The sequence below is a fragment of the Chaetodon auriga genome, chromosome 9 (assembly GCF_051107435.1).
Source record: "Chaetodon auriga isolate fChaAug3 chromosome 9, fChaAug3.hap1, whole genome shotgun sequence".
NCBI lineage: Eukaryota > Metazoa > Chordata > Actinopteri > Chaetodontiformes > Chaetodontidae > Chaetodon > Chaetodon auriga.
The window spans coordinates 17,146,553-17,170,659 of NC_135082.1; the positions used below are offsets into that span (position 1 = coordinate 17,146,553).

General features: G+C 41.4%; 2 protein-coding genes across 2 annotated transcripts; both read left to right on the forward strand.

The window, feature by feature from the left end:
* The first annotated feature begins 2,035 nt into the window (after positions 1–2,035).
* Positions 2,036–8,064, forward strand: pmt (phosphoethanolamine methyltransferase). The gene is made up of 12 exons (XM_076739673.1): positions 2,036–2,117; positions 3,494–3,665; positions 4,247–4,402; positions 4,755–4,891; positions 5,045–5,196; positions 5,328–5,516; positions 5,680–5,769; positions 5,866–5,955; positions 6,044–6,166; positions 6,408–6,539; positions 7,620–7,736; positions 7,898–8,064. Exons 1-12 carry the CDS (start codon positions 2,108–2,110, stop codon positions 8,006–8,008), a joined length of 1,479 nt encoding a protein of 492 aa, XP_076595788.1. The 5' UTR covers positions 2,036–2,107; the 3' UTR covers positions 8,009–8,064.
* Positions 8,065–10,819: 2,755 nt separating this feature from the next.
* Positions 10,820–23,142, forward strand: LOC143325840 (MORC family CW-type zinc finger protein 3). The gene is made up of 17 exons (XM_076739181.1): positions 10,820–10,876; positions 11,002–11,074; positions 13,000–13,132; positions 13,350–13,570; positions 13,798–13,945; positions 14,760–14,913; positions 16,326–16,454; positions 17,570–17,689; positions 17,805–17,908; positions 18,085–18,213; positions 18,656–18,772; positions 19,241–19,318; positions 20,307–20,346; positions 20,459–20,844; positions 21,066–21,573; positions 21,932–22,110; positions 22,411–23,142. The coding sequence occupies exons 1-17, from the start codon at positions 10,838–10,840 to the stop codon at positions 22,565–22,567; spliced, it is 2,715 nt and encodes a 904-aa protein (XP_076595296.1). The 5' UTR covers positions 10,820–10,837; the 3' UTR covers positions 22,568–23,142.
* The last annotated feature ends 965 nt before the right edge of the window (positions 23,143–24,107 follow it).

A 24,107-nucleotide genomic window follows, 5' to 3' on the forward strand; every position in this document is an offset into this window, starting at 1 on the left:
GGCACAATAAATGCCGACAGCAGTCAAACAAACTTTTTTAAAAAAGGGCAACATTATGGCGACTCACCGCTTATGTCTCTCCCTGATCCACAGATCGATGATACTCCAACAAAAATGATCTGGTGACATCAACAAAGGTCCAGACGATCCATGTCAGTATAAATATTAAGTCCACAACATGAAACTAATCCACAGAAAGATGTTTTATCCTTTCAAATTAGCATGCTATGTGCTCATCTTCCGCCGCAATTTCCCCGCAATTTCTCGTCACAACTTCCGGAACTCGTCTCCAGTGACTCTGTGGCCTCAGATTCGAGTGACACGTCACTTGACCAATCACGATCTGCTATACGAAGCCCAGAAACCAGAGCCAATAACACTCCGAGTTGAGCAGAAGGGCCTGGTTCTTTGTGATCCAGCCAATCGTAACCCATATTGCAGCCAGTTTAATTCTGAATTTGCAGATATGCAACCTCAGTGGTTTATTTACAACAAAAATCACCTACAGTCTGGCCTCAATGTCAAGATAGATAGCAAAAATATAGGGATAGATAGATTAAATATGAATAAGGATTGTCAAAATTTAGATTTCATGGATACAAATATTCAATTCAATTCAATTCGATATTCCTTTATTACTCCCGCAAGAGGAAATTCCAAATTACAGCACCATCACTAATCAAGCGGATAATATATAGATATTTATGTAGATAAATATAATAAATTGCCTTTTTGGATAACATCTAGATATGCCATGAGAGAAAACATATGAGAATATTCACTTTCTGTGGTATTTTTATCAGTTATTATTGAATTTGGACAGAGTGAGGTTTCATAGTGTGGTCCCATTGTGTTTTCCAGCTAGTAAGTCCCAGATAGAGTCATCTGCAAGCATCTACTTGGCAAAAAATATTCAAGCAGAAAAAAAAAAAAATACTATGTCACTGTGACCAAAAGAGACCAACACCATACATGTACTCCAAACAGTTCATGAACAGCTAGCTGTTTCTGTTGGCTTTGCCTTGGACCGGTGTTTTAGGCTAATGTTTACTGACCTGGTGTATATGGATTTATTGGCATTTATTAGCAATTAGTGACTCATGAGCATGAGAGATTTTTCACAACCTGGTAAACCAAAGGTTGGTCTTATTCACGTCATATAACTGATCTAAAAAGAATAAATAAGTTAAGTATTAATTACTAATAATATTACAGCTTATAAAGTGTGCTTTATGAGAGAGACAGCCGCACCTTAGAAGTTTTTGCCTTTACTGTATTTTCTCCCCTACTTGCTTTCCCCCCCCCCTGAAACACTATGCAGTGAAAAGCGGGTACACGTTGCAGGCAACAGGTTAAACAGATTGTGGATAAATCGTTTCATTCTCAATAAATTACATTTTCACTGAATAAAATCAGTGGTTTTGCGTCGCTGCTCCTGACAGCTGCACAATGTCAAAAAAAAAAAAAAAAAAAAGAAAAAGAAAAAAAAAAAAAAGGAGAAGTTAGGTAGTTTAACATCAGTTTTTCGGGTCCAGGGTAGGGGGTGTTCAGCAGTCACTGCTCTCTGCCTTAACACAGGTTTCAGCTGCACTATGAGGCAACGTTGCGTAATGAGCGCATGCCATGGGACATTTCCTGCTCGTCAGCACAACCGAAGCGAGGTGAACCGGGAGCCGGTGAGGGAGTCTGCCGCTGCGACACACGCCGCTTCACTGTTCAACATCCACTCAGCATTGTCCTCAGAGATGTGAGTGAACTTCACCGACACACTGTCTTATCTGTGCGGAGGTCTGTCCAAGCTGTCAGGGGAATCCCGTCCACGAGCGCGTCGCTGCTCGTCCGCGGACCCTTGTCCCCATATTATTATTCATGCACCCCCTCCCCTCCCCTTCTCTCATATTGGACGCGTCCTAATGGCCAGTTTTTTACCTGGCGACCATCTCCTGCATGGTCGTGCTGTTATTTAAAGAGCCTCCACACAGGGTGACACCCGCACTCTGTCAGAGAGGGGCTGCTCGTAGCGACCTTCCTATAATTAAGACCTTAATTGCCAGACTGCAAGGGCATTGTAGATTCTTCTATTAGTTCAAATCAACTAAAGATCACCATGGAAAAAGGTATGAGCAGAGTTGTTTTACTGTTTGCTTTCTAGACACGTGGAAAAAAGTCCACCGATGCGTGGACTCTGCTCTGTGGGAGCTGCCACGTTGTTTTGTGGTAAATGTTCACTCAGCTGGTGGAAATAATCCTATTGTGAACTCTGCTGGAATGTGTCAGTGATTTGACTGAGCTGTCAGATGATCCTGGAGCTGAGTCTGCGTGAATGTTAGTCTGCAGTTATTCCAGTGCTGCTGGTGTGTAGTCAGGTAGTGGACTATGAAGGGATTAATTTACCACAGATACCATCTTTTTACTGGGAGATCAGAGGTTAGTGCCCACTTTGCTGTGCTTCTGGCAGCTTAACAAAGCCTGATTCATGGAGTGTGTGAGGATGTAAGGTGACAGCAGATTTGGGACGTTTAAAAGGAGAAAAAAGTTTTTTTTTATTTTTGTCCTTGATTGAATGTTGCTGTATGATTTGTTATAGTCATAGAAGACACCACTTTTTTATTACATCATGTCCCGAAGCTTATTGCATCATCTGCTTGTACACATTACAGAGCAATGTCTTTCTTGTTTTTCTGCAAAGCTGATAAATGACTGGAATCTACATAGTCGGAGAATTTGTGGTTGATGATGGTTTCAGGTTTACCATGTTTTGCACTAATCTCCTTTTTGACAAAGCAAGTAAAACCTGCTGTGTCGTGGAAGTATGAAATACTGCCTTCTCTACTGATGAAAGCGTACAAAACATCCCAAACTGTGATAGACAACAAGTGTAATATGAAACTGTCGAATTCTGGGTGAAATCCACACAGTGGATGTTCCACACGTATTGTGTTAAGATTGCTTGCTGTAATCCAGTTTGACTAATGGTTAATCTGTGTGCCAGGCATTTGTTTGAAGAAGTTGTGCATTGACATACATTTCTGTAAAATGCACATTTTAAGTCAGATTTGATATGATAAACATATTGGATACTGGTTTTTGTTTTCTGTATTAGTTGATACATGATTCACAGACGCGGGTCTTTGAACTTTGCCACATATTCCAGAGGAAATATGATTTAGAAAACTACTTCCACACCTGCATTTAAGAAACAACTCTGAATAATTCATCAAATAAATATCCATGATCCCGCTGTGGTATAGAGAGCTTCATGTGATTTTAGTCTGATTTCAGATATCAGCTGACAATACATTTGTGCTTCAGCAGTTCAGCTCACAACAGGATTATTTTAATGTGTTTCTTTTGTGTACATTGTTATTATTGTGTTACTATGTGGTCTTGTTCCCTTTTTTTTTTACCAAGCTGAAAAAAAATTACATACAAGAAAGTTAGAAGTCCAAATGCCTTTTTGCCAACCTAATCTGGGCACCTGCTTTCCTCACAGCTCGTAGCAACATGACAGAGTTTTGGAAGGAGCACTCCAAGGCCGCCACAGTGGAGGAGATGATGCTGGACTCTCGTGCGAAGGAGCTAACCCAGCAGGAGCTGCCTGAGATCCTCTCCATGCTGCCCTGCCTGACTGGATACAGAGTGCTGGAGCTGGGAGCTGGCATCGGGTGAGCATACTGCCGCATTAGGTTGTCTGTAGTGGGTGTGAGATCAGGGTTTTTAAGATCTCTGTTGCATTTAGGGGCCTGCAGCAGAAGTCATGAGCCTGATGAGCTCCAGATTTCTATGCAAGAAGTGAAAGGTTCTTAAGAAAAACTTTGTGAACAACAGCCAGTGATGCACTCTTATTACACAGAGAGGAATCCAGCAAGTTTTGTTAGAGCAGTAGTTACCAGTTAAGAAGGTAAAGCAGACTGAAAGACGGCATCTAGAGGTTTCACAATGGATTGTATCATAACATGCTCATAGATAACAATCTAGTATTAAGGCAAAGTCTGTTTCTAGCAGGCTGTATATGGGAATCCTGGAAAATAAGCCCTCATTTCTACAAAAGAATCCAGGCTGGTTTATCAGGCAGTGCTTTGACAGAGTTGTTCAGGATTATGCTTGATGAAGCGTGGCAGTTTTCAAAGTCAGGTGATCACATGATTGTGTTGGGACATTAATAAAAGAACTTTAAAATGGATTCTGCCTGCACTTAACACCAGTTTCTTTGACCAAATGAAGATATATTATTCCCTCTCTGCAGTCGTTACACCAGCCACTTGCTGACCAAGGCCAGTCATGTGACGGCGGTGGACTTCATGGAAAGCTTTGTGGAGAGGAACAGGCAGGACAATGGTCATCAAAACAACGTTACCTTCATCCAAGCTGACGTTACAAAGCTGGATGTCCCGGAAAACAGGTATGTCTTAAGATACCTGTGCCTTTCTTACACTTTAGATTTTGAATTTTCATAGTGAAACATCACTGGACGTACTGCAGTTTGATCCCATCACGTTTCCTGTGGTGCCGTTTTTACTGAAATGTCACAACAATTGTTGGATGTTGGATTTGAAATTTGTTACAGATATTTTGGTGATCCCTTAAGTTTTAATATTGCGCCATAATCAGGTCAAAATATTGATATTGAATATTGTGACTTAAAAACACAGATAGATGAAAGAAAAATAAATACAGTTAATGTTCCTGGTGCAAGAAAACAACTACAAAAGTATACCTTGTATTTTAAAGTATCCATTCAATGTTGTCCTCAGCATTGACTTCATCTTCTCCAACTGGCTGCTGATGTACCTGAGTGACGAGGAGCTGCAGTCCTTCCTAGAGAAGATGCTGGGCTGGCTGCGGCCCGGTGGCTTTCTTTTCTTCAGAGAATCCTGCAACCACCGGTCAGGTACAGAGCCAACAATGAATGTTTTAAACATTGAATTGAAACAGTTTTGTAGTTCAGATTCAGTTTCTGCTCTTAACATGCTCAGCCAGTATCTTTCTCTTAACAAATATGATACGGAGAAGGATTCGTTTTAACTTGTAACTTTCTGCCAAGGTGACTCCAAGAGGGACTTCAACCCCACCTGCTACCGCACCGACAAACAATACAGCCACATGGTGTCATCAGTACAAGCAGCGGGGTCACAGGGGGGCCAAAAGTTTGGTTTCGACATTGTGTTGAAAAGGAAAGTTCAGGCCTATATTGAGGTAGAGTCATTTTTGTCTTCTTTAAGTGTAAAACAGAAGGACATAACTGTGCTTCTGGAGATAAGAGCATGTGTGGTTAACACTCTCTGCTCCATCCTGTCTGTCATGTCCTCTTCCTCCTCCTTTTCCAGATGAAAAACAATCCAAATCAGATCTGCTGGATGCTGGAGAAGGTTCCTCGCTCCTCCAGCTCCCAAAACGGATTCGACACCTTCCAGCAGTTCCTGGACAACCAGCAGTACACCAGCCGTGGTATCCTGCGCTACGAGAAGATGTTCGGGGCTGGCTATGTCAGCACAGGCGGGCCCAGCACCACCAAGGTAGGAATAAAGAAGAAATTGGCTGGAAGGAATCAATAGGTGTTTCATGGAAAGGGTACAACAAGAATTGTAATCACTTCACATCACACAGATGTCTGCTTGTCCAGTACTTCAGTTTAGGACTTGAATGAAACTAACAAATGAACCTTTTTTGTGGTGACAGGAGTTTGTGGACCTGCTGAACCTGAAGCCTGGACAGAAGGTGCTCGATGTTGGCTGTGGCATTGGTGGAGGAGACTTCTACATGGCAAAGGTAAGAGCTATTCGGCATAGTTAGCAAAATGATGAGAGAGGGATTTTTAATGATTTAAAGGAGTGTAATGATGCAGGTGATTATGCAACATTTCAGACCTTTGGCGTGGAAGTGCTTGGCCTGGACCTGTCAGACAACATGGTGGACATCGCCATGGAGAGAGCACTCAATGAGAAGGTGCAATTGGTACGTCTAAAGGTCCCCTCTTCGTATTGAATCTCACACCACAGATAATGGTTTAAAAACATCAGTAATGTCATGTGCTCTACCTCAGGTCCAGTTTGAGGTGGCTGATGCCACCAAGAGGATATTCCCTGAAGGTTCCTTCGATGTTATCTACAGCAGAGACACAATCCTGCACATAGATGACAAACTGGCCCTCTTCAAGCGCTTCCACGTGAGCATTTTCTCATACTTAGCATTAGCACATAGCATTAAGTCTAGAATATTCATTTCTTTGATTTAAATCTGTCTTTGAATTTGTAGGTTGCAAAACGAAACATCACAAAAATCAAACAAAGGGAACATTTTTGTGACATATACTTATTTCTGTGGGGAATTAGTTTTTCTTATGTGATTTTATCTGGTCTAACTTAACTGACTACTTATTCGTTCTCCCTCGTCATCTTTGTGTCTAGTCATGGCTAAAGCCAGGTGGCCAGTTGCTTATCAGTGACTACTGCTGCGGGGAGAAGCCCTGGACACCAGTGTTTGAAGCCTACGTCAAACAGAGAGGTTACATCCTTTATACACCCTCACAGTATGGCAAGGTAAATGTACAGTAGAGTATGTAAGAGTTTGTGAAAGGACTATGGGGAGTTCAGCCTCTTGATCCTCCTTCCTAATGTGTGACAAGAGGACTGGCACACAATTTATTGCTGAGTCTCTGGTACACTGCAGTGTCTGGTCTCCCCCTTTACCAACCAATATGTAAACAAACTGATGTCCATGCATTTTATAGCCAAAATAAAAAGGTAATAAAAAAGGTTATAACTGCTTTTAATTCTGTGGCAAGATATCAACCAAGCCACAACAACTGCTGAAATTAGCTCAACACAGATATGTCAGTATGGGTATATTGTGGCTGATGAGTTACAAGAACCGTAAGTAGAGATATACCAAAAATATGTATGTTTGGCAGAATAAAGAAACATAGTACAGTCAATTTTTAACAACCCAGATTCCAAAAAAGTGCAGTGATGACATCTAAAACATTGCATCAAGCTTCAAACAGTGGGACGCCCTGGTGACCTATTGGTATCGGCTACAGTTCTGGTCAGGGACCTTTGCGTCACGTTTTTTGTCATCTGTCTACTGTTGGCTATCTATTAAAAGAAAGAAAAGTAAAAGAAAAAAAAGCACAATTTGTACTAAATGGGCTAAAACACACAATACAAAAACTATGGTCCTTTATGTGTTCAACTCTCATGCACTTAAAACACATGAAGCCTCACAAAAAAAACTTTGCAGGCAGAAAGATCTCCTGCTATTAAAGCTGGCACCTTTTGCTGAATCCTGTATCTATTTAGATGAGTGTCATTGAAATTAACTTATCATTAGTCTTAAAGCTGTACAGATGCTTAATTTTCAAGTGGAATTACACCAGACAGGTATTTTAATAGTTTGCTGTTTTGCAGTGGCCAAAGGTGAAGTGGAGATTTTGTGAAACAAACAGATATGCATATCGGGTAACCCATAAAAAGTCGAAGTCTTCTCTGGTACAGAAAACACAAATGCACAGATGGTGTCACTGTGCTCTTTGCAGACGTGTTGCTCATGTATCACTGCTGGCCATCAGCTGGTGGTGCTGTTCCCACTCTGCTTCACCTCTTCTGTCTCCTCTCCTGTAGTTCCTTGAAGAAGCTGGTTTCTGCAATGTTCGGGCAGAAGACCGGACAGCGCAGTTCATCCAGGTGATTGAGACAGAGCTGCAGAGAGCAGAGGCCATCAAGGCTGAATTCATTGAGGTTAGCATGCACACTCGCTAAGATTAAGTCAAAATTGCAAGGTTGTACTTACAGCATCAACATCTTTGAAAACCAATGTCCAAAACAACTGAAGCCTAAATTCCTTCCTATTTTGGGGGGGTGGAGTCACTGCTCATCATACCTGCCTCTGTCCTCTGCAGGAATTCTCTGAAGAGGATTACTTTGCAATAGTGAATGGATGGAGAGAAAAACTGGGACGATCCAACAGCGGGGACCAACGATGGGGACTCTTTTATGCAACAAGGAACTGAGTGATTGTACTAAGAATGATGAAGATAATAACAATAAAAAATGATGCTTCTTTCCTTATTTACTAATTTTTCCTGATTCTCAAAAACCTGTTAAGGGTTAAAATTTGAGAGAGAAACATGCAGTGTTTGTTAAACCTACGAGTTACAGCAGCATTTTATTACAAGTGAAGGAATGTCCATTTGCCAAGTGAGCAGTTTGAAAAAACATATACAATACATACATACATATAATCTGTACTGTAACTGCATCAAATCAATTTTTATTGCCCATTTATGTGTGACGATGGGAGATGTCACAACTTTGTTTATTTGGAGAGACAAAGAACAGAATAAGAATTAGTCAGCAGTAATATTCCCATAGCCTGCAGTCGTCTGCCAGCAGACTCATAAGGTTCAAAACTTGTCAGACTCGTAACGCCAGTGAGTACAAACCACATATACTTATGAAACGTGTCCGTCTGTCTGCCAAAATCTCCTCTGTGACCCATAATTCAGACATTCTTTCTCAAACTAATTCAAAAACTGCAACTCTTACTGGGTCAGGTATGTTCTAAGTGCTTTACAAAGGCACCTGGACTTGCCTGAGGTGGCCTCTGTGAAGCACTTAGAAGTACCATGACCTGGATGAATGAGAGTCTTCACAGACACACTTGGTGTTGTGTGACCAGTTGCTGATGGTGGCTAAGGTCAGCTAATGCTGGCAAACTTTTGAGAGATATGCCTGTATAGATGACATTACCCAGTCATTACCTGACTCTTTTCTGCTTGTGCCACTGCTACACTTGACATTTACCATCATACTGTAATTGTCACTTTATAGAGCAGCTGCTGTTAAAGTTTACACAGGTTATTTTAACAGACAGGTGTTTGAAACACAGGGCCACCAAGCTCTGGCATGAGCTTTCTAATGACAAGGCTTTAGAAAAACAGCAAACAACTGACACATAAGATGTGATTTAAAGCTATAATGTGCCACATTTTATATTATAATGGAAGCATCATATAACGTATGTAGATTATCTGCTGTATTTGAGATGCATTGCGGGGGATGCCTTTGAGTCTGAAAGGAGCCTCCAATCACTGCGTCCCAGCGGTGAGGTGCAGGAAACAGAAGCTAGAGGGGCACCAAGGGAAATAAAACAACACCAGTTAGCAGACAGCAGTTAAACTGGTTTAAACAGTCGGCTCTGCTGGTCTCTCTTATACTGTGTTCTTCACTTTCATACTTGGCCTATGTACAGATGCCCTCAGGCGACCCGCTGTGTACGAGTCCTCAGAACAATTAGCAAAGGTGTGACAGGTATGCAGGCATGATCAACAGCTCCTTCTTCAGGAAAACAGTTATTGAAACATGAAAAGACTTATAATATATTTTGAAATTTGATACTACTTACCAAGCGGGTCATTTTTTTGTCACACTTTCACAGTACAAAATGTGGGTGAGTCGTTGAACGTAATTATCCAGAGATTCCTGTCTGTGCAGCTCTCCAGTAATGGTTCTGACATATGATCGTATCGGTAGAGGAAAAGTAGCAGTACCACCGTGTAAGAATACTGTTACAAGTCCTCCAGTCAATATCTTACCTGAGTAAAAGCACAAAAGTATTACCATCAAAATCTAAAGTAGCCAAAGAAAAAGTGCAGAATATCTCATTTCAGAATAATATACAGAATAATGCTGGATTATAATGACTGATGCATTAATGCGTTCTTCATATTAATGTTGCAGCTGGTAAAGATGGTGCTCATTTTAATTACTTCAGATACTGGTGGGCGCTTAATCAATGCTAATATCTCAATTTCTTAGCTGATACTTATTCTATATCATTCATCTGAATCTGCAAAGTAACTACTAAACAAAGTTATCAAATAAATGTAGTGGAGTGCAATATTTGCCTCCAAGATAGAAGTAAAAACTTGAATAATTAATAATAATATTCCACCACTGTATGTAGTCTAACTGCATTCACCAAAGGTTTCTGATTACTGCCTGGTGGAAACTCTCTGAAATATCTTGGTGTTGCTGCTTACAAACTAACCCCCTCATGAATGAGAACTATGTCACAGCTAAGCTGAAAGTCTGTTTTTCAGTTTGAGGCAATGTTCAGTGGTGGTGACTGTTTGTTTTTTTTTGACAGTTGATGGTGTTAATTGGTGCCTCCATTTACTCTTTTTCCCACAATTACTCTTTCTTTGAGGGGTGGTGCTGGCCACACCTGAAATCTCATTGTCCACCTCATTATCAAAAGTATGATTGGATATCTGTCCAGTGAGAGGTGGGACCGTAGTCCCAACCAAGTGCCTGGCAAATATTTTTGGACGTGCATTGGTTTCTTTTGCATGTAGCCCACTTTTGGAGGTGTAGTTTCTTTTTGAGGACTGAGACATGGGCCACCACAATGAAAAAGCCTGGACACGCCACTGCTTTTTATTCATCTTCTCATCAGTTTCACACCTTATCGAGGGTTTCTAGGCAGATAGACTGAGAACAGAATAAAGGCCCCTGTCTTATCATACAGGGCTTTCACATGAACACTGATAAGACTGTATGAAAAGTAAGTGTGTTTGAAAACTGTATCAATCACAGGCAATGTCATGATAAGTTATTAAGAGAAACGACATCCTCAGATTGAAATATAAAAAGCAGAGGGGGGAAAAAAAAGCTTTAATCGTCTTTTGAACTGTGTTCCAGTGAGCTGTGAATTCTTCTTTCATCTCTCACTTGACTTCCTTTAGCTCAGAGGACGCTACGCCCAGTGCTTGTCTCGTTACGTGCCTGCGCGTTGAGGACACAGACACCACAGGAGGCAAAATAAGCAGTCGGGGAACATGGCGAGGCTGAGCGAACACGGGATTCGTCTGAGTTCGGTACGTATCTCACACTTTTTCCGCATCTCAGCAGGGTGTTTGTTCTGTGTAACACTGACTTGCAACATGATTGTCGCTGCAACTTAATGACAACAGACGCTTCTTCTTTTTTTTCTCTCTTCAAGATGAGTCCTTCCTTCCTGAACAGCAACTCTACAAGTCATACCTGGCCCTTCAGCGCGGTGGCTGAGTTGATAGGTAGGACGCAGGTTCGCGCTGAAGCTCTGCGGAGCGCGGCGCACCTGCGCCACTTCTCGCCACTTTTCATGGTGTCGTTTCATGCGCTCTTCCGCTGTCGCACTCGAAGTGGACTGAGTGTTCAGCAGGCGTTTGTGTCGGCGCTAAAATGGACCGACCGAATGAACTTCCTCTTTCTCATTTCATTAATGCCGCGCGCTTCACATAATGCGCATTGACTGTGTATGAGAGTGGCACGGCAGTAAAAATGCTGTTAAACAGCAAAGATAAGTGAGTTTATTGCACTTAACGTTGTCAGCTATCGCGTACAAATGGTAAAGATGACCCTTAAAAAGCTTGTAAACACGTTTACACTGTAATCAATTTTAAATTAACATAGCTCTTTGTCATATAGAGACATACAGTCGGGACCAGAGCAACACGAATTTCTTATGTTTTGTTTGTCCACGTGATACAAAGCGCCCGTTTGTGGGCTGTCAGCACTGCCATTCCTCCACTGTGTGCTCTCTCATTGGTGCAGACGTGCCCACAGTCTGTTGGCTGCTGAGCTTCAGCAGGTGAAGCAGTGGGAGTGTACGACAGAAATGCCGATGTGGTCTTTTTGTGTCATGTCACTGCTTTACCTGCCGGTGTTTGCTGTGATTTGTTGAAAGTGAAATTTGTTGAAAGAGGTGTAAGGTGTGAGATAAGCAATTAGATAAACCATATTGGTGTCAAGTATGGGAGGTAAAGGTCGCAGCGGCGGCAAAGTATGACGAGATGCAGCAGCTAGGGTGTAAACAAAATGAGACACTGAAGCAGTAATAGAGTTACTGTACACACCATACACATGTAAACACTGTAGTTTTTCATGTCGTAGCGGGTGTGTTTATCCGAAATTTTTGAATATTTTGTCCTTGCACATACAGCATTGGACAAAACAAGAGCAACACTCTTCATTCTTTTGCCATCTCTGTAGGAATAAGCATTTGCAGTGTACTGAGGTAGAAGAGGTGCACCTGAGCTAAAAACTCAATTCACACCTGATTATGTTCTACATCTTTCATACCTTATGAGATTTATTCAACTTTTCAGTGCCATTCATGGTGATTATAGTCTTTCCCATTTTTCAAACTCTTTCTACTCCTTCAGCTGCTCCTTCATACAAATTAAAGCCAGCACTGAAGCTTAGCTCCCAGCTTACACTTTGCGTCTTTCATCCCTCTCCCACTTTCCCAGCTATTCATACTCTTTCAGCTTTTATCTGCTCATTCATACACTCAGCCAGAAACTCCATTCAAACTTTCATACATGATAAGTTTACTCAACTTTTACATCCAATTCATACTTATTAGACCTTTTACCACATCTTCCAATTCTTCATACTCCTTCAGCTGCTTCTCAGGTACAAATTAAATATTCCACATCTTTCATGCATTATTGGTTTTATTTAACTTTGAAAACCAGCATTGCAGTTTAGCATCTTTTCAGCATCCAGCATTCATGCTGCAGTGTAGTCAGAAATGTTTTTCTCTACTTGAACTTTTTCTACTAAACTAATTGTTGCTGTGTAATGACGGATTGTTGTCAACATTTCTGTTGCGCTCACTTTAAGTTTTACCTCAAAACGTCTCATGTGTTTTGATGGTTTGGCTCAACACTCAGCTAATCGTTCACAGATCTCAGCAGTTGCTTTGAGGTGATAAAAATCATAGTGAAACAACATTTTACAAGTTGAGTTTGCAAACCATGTGTTTTTCTTGGAGAGACTTCAACTGTAAGTTTATCTTACATCTGAGAATAACTGTCATCACAGTTTTCGAAATGCTGATTCCTGATTGAATGCCTCGATGCGTGTCTTCCTCTTGTGGACCTGCAGAAACACTGAGTCAATATGAATCATCAGGTCTTTCCCTGTTAAATGATTTATTTCCCTTGTGTCCTAGACAATGCATCAGATCCTGGTGTCTCTGCTAAACAGTTCTGGATAGACGTAGTTGAAGAAGCTGGTCACCTCTGTCTAACTTTCACTGATAATGGCAACGGCATGACCCCCAACAAACTGCACAAGATGCTCAGGTAGGACACACATATGCATATCCCATGCAAAGAGTAGGTCAGCAGCAATATGAAGGCCCCTTTGGCTCTGGACAATTTCATTTCTCTGACATTTGATAGTCTAAATGATGCTGCAATGCTATTATGCTGTAATGAAAATGATTATTAGCTATATTTCTAACGTACACACAAATACACATCCTTATTTCCTCACTCTCCCCTTCACCCTTATGTCCAGCTTTGGTTTTACGGAGAAGGGTTCAGGAAAGGCCAGCCAGAACGCCATCGGCGTATACGGGAACGGTTTCAAGTCTGGCTCCATGCGTCTGGGCCGTGATGCGCTCATCTTCACCAAGAACGGCGGCTGCCAGACTGTGGGAATGCTCTCTCAGACCTACCTGGAAAACATCAAGGCCCAGGCCGTCATTGTCCCCATTGTCCCCTTCAACCAACAAACTAATATCCTTCATGAACAACAGGGTGTGGGAAGAAACAAATTTAGAGTTGTGTGTGTATGTGGTGTGTGTTTGCTGTTCAGCAAGAGCATATTTGCTCACAAGATGTTTGTGATTGACAGAAATGTAAATAGACAGAGTATTGAATCAGTAAATGAGTATAAAGCCATAAAACTGTTGTGTTTGTCACCTTGCAAGCTCCGTAATGTCCTGACCTTAACTCAGCAGTACAGTCTCTGGTGATGACTGAGGACTCGGAGGCCAGCCTGGCAGCCATCCTCCAGAACTCCCTCATCTCCTCTCTGGAGCAGATTCATGCACACTTTGACTCCATTCTCTCCAAAAAAGGCACCAAGATAGTAATCTGGAACATCCGCAGGTCAGAATCATAGATTTTGTAATGCTGAATTTAGTTTTGTAATTCTAAATTCTGTTTAAAAAAAAAAACAAAAAAACGAAGGGCTTGCAATTTTGTGACATACGCTCATCAGCTTTCTTGCAGGGAGTTAGATGATAAGACTAATACTGTCATATATGTCCATTAAATATGAATTAAAGCCACATTTTTACACTTTTTGTTGGAGGAAACAACTGACATAAAGTGTGTAATTTAGTGAGCTTTATAGGTGCGTTATGCTTTATCAGCATATTTCCCAAAATGCTGAACTATTCAACATTTGAACATTTGTGGTGTCAGTTTGTAGCTACATGTATTGAGGGTTGGTCTCATGTGAGACTGATGAGTATGCAAACACTGACTCAAACAGAAAGGCAAATGAGGATGAGCACACACATAGCATGTTTGTTTAAGCATGCTTTTAGACAAATCCATGCAAAACAACGCACATTCAAAAACATGCCCGTGTATCATCATCGAATGAAGAGCAGAGAGCGTTTAGATTCACAGATGTGACGTCTCTTTTCCTCCTGGCTTTCTCAAGCAGCGATCTCTAGAGTCTAATTTCTGCTAAGAGAAACAGTTCAGGTGTTTCTCAGACTTCCTTCGGTTTCACTTCCTCTTTATGTTGGCATCACGATGATCATTATCATCCTATACAAAGGACTGCAAAATCTATTCAAAACCCATTTGCACAGCTTTAAATCTGAAAGAAATCTGCCATTTCTGTCTGTCAGTGATATAAAGTATGGCACTACCTGCTTTAACAATGGCTCCTTTTGGCATTATCCTTAAGGACCAAAGATGGCAAGCCGGAGATCGACTTTGAGACCGATGAGTATGACTTCCGCTTGCCCTCGATTCAGATTGAGGAGCTGAAGAAAGGTCTGAAGAGCAGTGGGTCTCTGAGAGCTGAAGAAAACATCCCAGACATGCACTACAGTCTCAGGGTGAGTGGAGACAAAGTATGTCACTATAAACAGATCAAACAATGGAGGCTTTATTAGTGATGGAGTTTATGAAATTCCAATCAGTCAGAAGAGGATGTCGCTGTGTTCCTTCTCCCCTGACATTCCTCCTGTGCAAACATTCATTTCCTTCTTTATTCTTAATGAGGCTGCTCAACCTGCTATTACAAGACATTCGTTGACATCTTTAGCTCTGGGTCTACTCACAAAACAGCACCTCCTCCCTGCTACTTCCATCCAGTCAATCATATCTGTCCAATGGAAAGGCTGACGTTTGATGCTGCACTAGTACAGCAGGATGTGATTATAGTAAATGATTGTGGGGCTGTTTCGGTATGAACGTGCTACTGCGCTCTCAAAGAATAATTCTGTCGTCCAATTCCATGAAGCCAAATCACACCAACAGTGTATCAGAAGGTCCATTCAGTAGCTTTCAGTTGTATCACATGATCTCCCTCAGCTGATGGAGATGTAGAAATTGTTCAACAGGAGGTTGTCTCACTCCTGTATAGCTTGAATTTTGCATTGTTAACGTAATAAAGCATTTTTCATACATAAACTGCAGCTGAGAATGTTCAGCGAAAACACGTTTTTGCTGCTTTATGTGTCTCCAAAATATCGTTCGCCGTGTTTTCACCGGTCTTCAAGAAATTTGAGATTTTTCTGCTTTTCATTGAAATTTTGGGTTGTCTGGACACTTGGACACCGTTCTGCATGTTCTTCTGGTTAAGAGTTAAGGTGAAAGTTAGACTAGAATTCAGGGTGAAGTGATGTCATGGTTGTGGTTAAGGTTTAGTGACGCCCTGACAGTACATGGCAAACGTAAGTCCCAATGTGAGCGTGTGGCTGGGTGTAGCTGTGTGTGTGCCAGTTTCAAGAACAAACCAGGAATGCTGGCCAGTAGCGGCACTACAAGGACCGGCATTACAAGATTAACTCCATTTCTAAGTAGCGTTCTTGTAGCGTTTCCATTTTCTGAATCAAATAATTTTTCAGTAGCTCTTAGCTGAAGTAGCATCCACGTAGTTTCCCAAACTTTTCTGAAGCTCAAATGTAGCGGAGCTCTCTGCTGCGAGCGCAGATGAGTCTAAACTGAACGTACCCATGCAAGCACAGGTGCACATGCACACACACGCACAAACATAGATGCACATGTTTTTTTGTATCTGTTTGACTGACAGTTTGATTGATCGCTGAGGAAACACTGACTCGGAGTGAAGTTGGGTCAATGTAAAGAAAAAAAATTCCTTCAGTGTAGTTTACTAGTTTTGTCATGCTGCCGTTGCTCAACTTGCTGAATTCGTGTGGGGGCTTCAGTGTGGTTTTTTTGTGTTTTTTTGTCTTAATCCCATCTCTCACTTTTTACACTCTCTTTGTTCCTCTGTTCGCCTCAGGCCTACCTCAGTATCTTGTACCTGAAGCCGAGGACACAGATTATTCTGCGAGGGAAGAAGAACATAGCGAAACTGATGTCAAAGAGGCTGACACACATTGAGCATGACGTGTACAAACCCCACTTCAGTGTATCCTTACACTGTCTGCATGTTTGCTCATTTGTGTGAATGGTCATTGTCTGTATCTGTACTTGTGCACATACTCAGATGCAGACAGGAAGTGGAACTTGAGTGACTTTTTGGGATCTGAGAAAGAAAAAATACCTACAGTAATGAACAGACGCTTGAGAAGGGAAGCAAGCAGCTCGTTTTCATTGCTGTGGTTTGACATGACCAAACATGTTAGACAATACAAGACTGAAAGTTTTGGGAAAACGTTATATGAGGGTACAAATATTCACCATTAACGAGGTGCCTGATAGCACGCATATTAGTAGCATGTTGGCGCTTTATGAGTCATTATAAATCTTAGAAATCTTATTAATGCCTTATTCTGCATGACCATATTCTGCAAAAGTTTTCCTTTAATAACCTCCTAATTACTGCTTATTGAGAGAAAGATACAGTTGTTGTACGTTAATTATATTATTAATAATTTAACCCTAAACCTAGTGCTTTATAACGACTAATAAACTGCCAATATGCTACTAATATGCATGCTAATAAGGAACTAGTTAATGGTGAATATGTGAGCCTTTTGAATGTGACTAACCTTTTTGATTGAGCCTGAGGCATTGACATGACCCTTTTCCATACCATTTAAATGCACCATGAAACAAAACAGCATCCATCAGAAGTATTAATACCACGTCCACCAAAATAAACCTGAGGCAAGATGAAAGGCATGCAAATGCAGAACGATGCTGTATTTTATATTGATGATATCTGAGAACTTCATTCACATCAACAAAAAAAGGTATTGTCATGACAAACTGACGTATCGGCACTTGTGTTGAAGACTTTTCAACAACGCACAGACATTTTATGAACAGCATCAGGGCTGATCCAGTTCTCCTCTTAGTGTCTCCGGACGTAAATCATGTAACAAAAACTGTGCTTGTCAGTTGTTGCTTGCCTGCGTGAAGCTAATTCTTGTAAGAATTTGCAGTCTCAAACATTTCCCATATAGTTCAATTTCATGCAGTTACACTGAAAAACTTACAGCGAAGTGAAATTTATTTTACCATTCACTTGCATTGATGTGCCAATGTCCAGTGCTGGTAACCTTGACTGGTGTCTGTCAGAAAGAGAAGGTGAAGGTGACCTTTGGGCTGAACCCGAAAAACAAAGACCACTATGGCATCATGATGTACCACAAGAACCGGCTCATTAAAGCCTATGAAAAAGTGGGCTGCCAGCTGAAGGTAGAGGAAAAGCGTTTTTTTACTGTATGTCTTAATGCATGAGAAGCGCAGTGCTCTCCTCCAAATATAAAAGTAATGGATACCTGATTAATTCTTGATTCTGAATATTCTACAGACCTCAGGTCAAAGGGCAGGAGTCGGGGTCATCGGCATCATCGAGTGTAACTTTCTCAAACCTGCTCACAACAAGCAAGACTTCGAATACACCAAAGAATACAGGTAATACAGTTTTACTTTTATTAGTCCACACATGTGACTTCATAGGAGAATGTTTTACAGCAGGGAAGCTGCAATGAAATATATGCCCAACATACTCTTCCCTGTCCTGTTGTGTTGATGATATCTGGAGAAACAGTGAAAGAAATTCACTCTCTTTTCCTCTTTCTTCCCCCAAGACTCACCCTCGGCGCTCTGGGCCTAAAACTCAATGACTACTGGAAAGAGGTGACAGCGAAGAGGGCCAGAGAGCGAGAGTTTCAGGCTCTAGACAGAGGTGAAAATGAATGCGAGCATGAAGATGATAAGTGAGTGTGTCTTCATAACTTGGATCCAAAATGCGTAAAAAAGGTGCTTAAATTCTAATTTATTATTATTAGCGAGTAACAAGTCCATGCTCTCCAGGCCTTTTCTGAATAATGAGGGTGGATATTCAGGAAGATGCAGGTCAGTTGATGGCCCGCTCATGCAGAAACTTGTTAATCCAACTGAAAGTGAAAATAGGTACTTTTTTTCCCCTAAGTTTGAAACCAGAGAATTGAGACGCTGCTTCTGGAGCGGCTCTCTTGACACTTAAAAAGATGAGTAAACGTGTCAAGGCAGCGGAGAGCTTCATTTAAATGGTGTACTGAACTAGAGAATATACAGAAAATCTGTGTGTAGCTTTGTACTCAAACGTGAACCCACTGAGATCATTTTGGTGAATGGCCTTCTGCTCAATGACGCTGTCACATCTGTCTGTATCTACAGAGCTCCCATGTGGTTACAGTGTGAAGAGTGCCTGAAGTGGCGAAGCATCCCTGCCAATCATTACAGCATGATTCCTGAAAGCTGGAACTGCAGCCAGAACCCCAATCCACGTTACAGGTGTGTCTTTCTAATGACTGCTTATCGGAAATGGAGGATAGAGTGTGTTTGGATCTTAACCCAGAAACTAAAAGTCTGAATATCACAGCTTCTGTTGCATCAATTTTTAGCCATTCCTTTTTTAATTTGTCCCCCTGACATTATGTACGTTCAGTACTAATTTACTGGAGTGACATTTGTAGTTGTCACATGTTGGGTCACCCCCAAGACTGAGGGGAACTCCAGTTGAGTCCAGCTGGGGATATAATGAGCTTTAAATGCTAAAATGATGGCATGCTTATAGCTCTGATTCACTTGCAATGTGCGAAATCACACCACTTAAAGCTGTCACATAAGACCGAGACATCTACATGTGCTTTAACTAACAGAGGATGCCGTGTTTGTGTGTTTGTGTGTGTGCGCGTGTGTGTGGCCCCGGGCCTAGCTTTAGCAGTATTGGAGTAGCTAAGCTAGATCTTTGTCTTTCAGAAGCTGCTCCACCCCAGAGGAAGCAGAAGATAGTGAGGAGCTATTAACTCCGAGCTACCAGAAGAACCACAAGAAGCAGTAAATTCCCATTTCTCTTGACCTCTCAAACTCTATCTGTGTGTGTGTGTGTGTGTGAATTTGTAACTGGATACAGGTTTCACGCTACTCTTCCTGCAAGCCTGTGTGTGTGTGTCTGTGGGCTCACATGCCGTTTTGTGGTTTCCATCTGTCAGTTTCATGCTCTTATTTCCGGTGGTTGTCCACGTGACTGTGTGTAGGTAGAGACAAGCCTAGTTTTGCTGTACGCTGCCTGATAATGATCGACACAGAGGAACTGAAATGACATGTCAGTCGGTTCAAAACATGGTGACATGATATTCATAAATGCAAAGGGATTTAAATATTAAACTGTTTTCGCTTGTCATTTAAACCAAGAACATTTTAAAACATCTGATATAAAAATTAGCTAATAGCTAATTAATTATATAGCTGCTGTTTATGAGTTGGAAGTTAGCCAGGCTGCAAGCTTGTTTAGAAGGTTCAAATGTAACTAGCATTATATGAACTACATACAGTACGTGTGGCTGCAGTGTGCCTACTTACTATTTTCCTTACTCAGAATAGATTTTTGTTTGCTCAAACTAATTCATCATTTGCACTTCTATATTTATTTGCTTGTGAAAAATAGAAATTTTCTGTGCCCCAGATGTCCCATTGCACGTTCAGGAGGCATCGGCACATAATATAACACCGTACAAAGTTTGTTTGGCTAGCGCAACTCGTGAGGTGAGGGATATTCAGTTAGTTGTAGTCTGCAGCCTCACCACTAGATGCCACTAGATCCTACACAGTGGTCCTTTAATCTCTCATTCTGCGTTTCGTAATCACTTCAACTCTTTGTAGTAAAATCTTAAAAATAAATGATGTTCTTTTGCCTCAGAATAATCAAAGAGATGAACGTTGACGTTTCTCAAGGCAAGCTCACTCAGAGATAAACCTCTCCATTTTGGCGTATCTGCCCCTCTCAGCTCTTAAATTTATTTTTTGTTTGTTTTTTTTCCTGCAGAGAACAACACAAAATCAGAAAACGGGAAAAATCATTGGAGGTTTGTGAAAAGTTTGACACTTTGGCAATTTTCCTTTTGATGAAAGTACTGTTTTGCTGCACCATGTCTTGATACACCATGAATATTGTGAGTGTGCTTGTGTGTGTTGCAGGTGTGTCCATTCCAGGACAAAATATCTAAACATCAAATCATCTCACGTTGTTTGTCAGAGCCGATCCAGCAAACCCACCAGTCCACACACACGACTCATCACATGAGAACAGCAGAAGAAAAAACACTAAAACCAGATCAGACAAGCACAGACAACCTGGCAAATTATCACACAGACACACACACAACCGACGATGCAAAGACACAAACTACGATCACAGCTGAAGTCACCAACACACAGGAGAAGCTTGTTGGAGGAGACGAGACACAAGTGCATGTGGAAGATGAGACAAATAATCACAAGCTTGAAGATGAAGAGACAGACGAAAAGAAAGATGCAGACGTGGAGCCGTTGGGAGGAGAGGAGGAGAGCACAGACGCATTAAGGTGGAGTACGTTACAAATAACTTCAGGGTGGCGCTCCAGTATGGAGACATGTGGCAGGTGATAGGCTGGTTAATTAGAGCTCTACGATGAACATGCTGTTAATTTTTGTAAACACAGTACAGAAAAAAATGTCGTTTTTCCAACTATACAGTTACTGATTCCATTTTTTTCACTCATTTCTGGTCTTCGAACAAACTGACTGAGCCTTTTGTTCTCCGCAGCCACAAAAGGAAATCAGAATCTTTAATTTACTCTGAGAGCAAGAAGGCATGTCTCCGGGAGGAGCAACAGCCAGAAAATATGGCAGAAGAGACAAATCTTGAGATGCAGACAAATACATCCGAGACACTGTCCTCGGAGAAGGACAGCAGGAGCCCAGTAGAGAAACTAGGTGACACGGCACAGCGAATCCTCACCAACCTCACCTTGACCCACTCACTCCCCTCCACCCAGACTGTGATGGTGCCTCCACAGAGTGAAACAGCTCCACCCTGCAGCAGACCGCTGTCTCCAGGCGGGAGTGACCGGGAAGCTAATGTGCAGAAGCTGGCGGAGTTGGAGAAAGAGGCCCAGAGTCTACGGAAGCTTCTAGGTCTGGAAGTCACAAAGACAGCTCAAGGCACAATGACGACTGCGGATACCAGCGCTGAAAAGCCAGAAGAAGAGCCGGTGACACCAGCAGCATCCGCAACCAGCAGAGAGGTGGGAAGCCAGACGGACGTGGCTGAGGTCAGCAGAGTTTATGCACAATATTTTAGGTTCATTATGATGATGACGAAATAGAAAGCTGCATGGAAAATATAAAGGAAATAACATTTATTGTCTTTGAGGCAGTTTAGTCACACATATGTTGCTCTGTTCTATCTATTCGTTGATGCATTATAATAATGTCAAGGACATGATATTGTGTGAGTCAGTTTTCATTCAAATTGTTACTAACGCTGAAAGAAATTCTTATTTTGCATAAAATTTGCTTAAAAGCTAAATGGAAATGGCATCACCTTGCTCACATCACTTCACTGTAAGGAAAATTAACTGATAACTGAAGATCTAACAGCAAACTTTTTCTGCCCTTCGTCCGCATTAGAGCTCTACTTCATCCAGCAGCCTGGCCAAGGCTCCAGGTCTTCAGGCGGTGGTGCTCCAGGGTCAGAGGGCTGTATGTGGGCCCAAGGAGCAGCCTGAGCAGAACAGACCCAGGAAGGAGAAGACCGAAACTCAGGGCGGGATGAGAGCCAGTGACAGCGAGTCCTGTGAAAACAGCAGGTGTGTATTCTAGACAGACATGACACATGACAAGCAGCTGGCGTTCAGATATAAACATCTGTCTCAGTACCTACAGCGGACAGTCTTGGTTTTTAGAGTCACTTCCAAACCATCTCAGTGTGAACATTATTCTCCTGTTTTCTTCTGCTCTCACTTCTCTAAAAAACATGCCCTCTTTGTACTTATTAGACATTCTCACATTTGTTGATGTGAGAATAACGGGGATTTCCACGAGGCAGAGTTTCAGCTGTGTGACTAAAATGTTTAATCACTTTAATAACAAAGCTGCTCTCCAATCAGATTGTCACAGGAGAGTCTGCGCGACATCCGCAGCAACGTGGTGGTGCTTCTCACGGCCCTCCTGCCCCAGCTGGACCTGACCGGCATCAGCATGGAGACCACCGACGTAGACAACATCCTGCAGCAGATCATAGAGGTCAATTCACTGAAACTATGATCGGTTACAGGTTGATGTCTTTTTCCAATATTCTTATGCAAACTTTAGGACATATATACATTCTCACATTATTCCTCTATTACTGGTGGTGCTCGTGGATGATCTCTCTAATGTAATATTTTTTATCTGCACACATTTATCCGTTTGCGACCTAGATATAAATAACATTGTTTTCTTTTTTTTGCATTGAACAAAGAAAAGAAACAGTTTTGCTTCAGTTTATTGGAAAAAGCAACACTCTGAAAATTGGAGGAATTTAATATCTTAGTGTTCAGAGTTGTAACACACACCAATTCTGAAGTTTCCATTGGTTGCACACACATATTACTATTTAGTGGCAGTTTTTTGTCACTTTGAATGCAATCTGTCTGGTGCTCGTCTATTTGAACAAACTTTGTTGTCTGCCTGCTCAACTGCTGTACAAATATGAGCAATTTAATCTGAAATGATCTCTTCATTTTAAAGAAATGTGTGATGTATTGCTTCTGTTTTTATTGACTATTTAAGTTCGTTTTATACACGTGGCGTCAGAGTCATGGAGGAAATCTTGTTTCTAGATTTGCTCACGTGTCCTTTACAAACAAGCCTTTTTATGTTTGCATTAAAACACTGAAACCATTTATTGTACGCTGCCTCTTAATTTAGAAAGGTTAATTATCACTGTGCACATCGTGCAGTACCACGTATTTGCCACAAGATGGCCGTGAAGCCTTGTGATGAAAAACATGTTTCTCTGTCCTCTTTCACTTAAGCAACAATCACCCAGCACTTAATTGAATCCTAAATCAAGTGAAGGGCTTTAAATTCCTTTTTTTTTTTTTTTTTTACTGTGATGTGGTTTGTCATTGTATTCACTTATAGTTATGTATTACAACATAAAGAGCACATCACGCGGTCAACCAGTCACATTTAATCAAATCATAATTACAAACATCATTTTCCTTGTGGGGCAAACAGCAGCATCTATCAATATATCCGTCTCTTCAGACAAGGGTGCCGCTCTCAGATAAGCTATGCATCATAAAAGGTTTATGATTTCTGACAATGGCTTTATTAACAGCTGTTAAATAATTGACTAATGCTTTATAAGTTAGACACAACCCCTTAATAACAACAGTGTTTACTCTGTTTTGTAATAACAGCTCTAAATGTTGGCAATTAATAAGTTAATGCTTTAATTTCAAATAAGCGATGTAGTTACAGTTACTAAATGGATGTGGGTCCAGATGATCCAGCGTCAGACAGAGGAATTATTCACAACCTGGCAACGAAAATCTGTCGTTGTTAGTCAGCCAACAAACAAAGCCTCATTAAAAAGTGCTAAAGATTAGGCTTCTGTTTTATTTGTATTTATATGTATATTGTGACATCATCGCAGGTATTTCTGCTTGTCTTGTGTGTTTCGTGTATTTTATGGGTGTATGGAGCAGCAGCACAGTGTGTCCAAGGCAAATTTCTCCCCAAATTAAGTCTCATCTGGGTTTATCACAGCAGAGCGGCGCGCGATCACACCCACTCCTAAACTCTAACCGCCACGTGA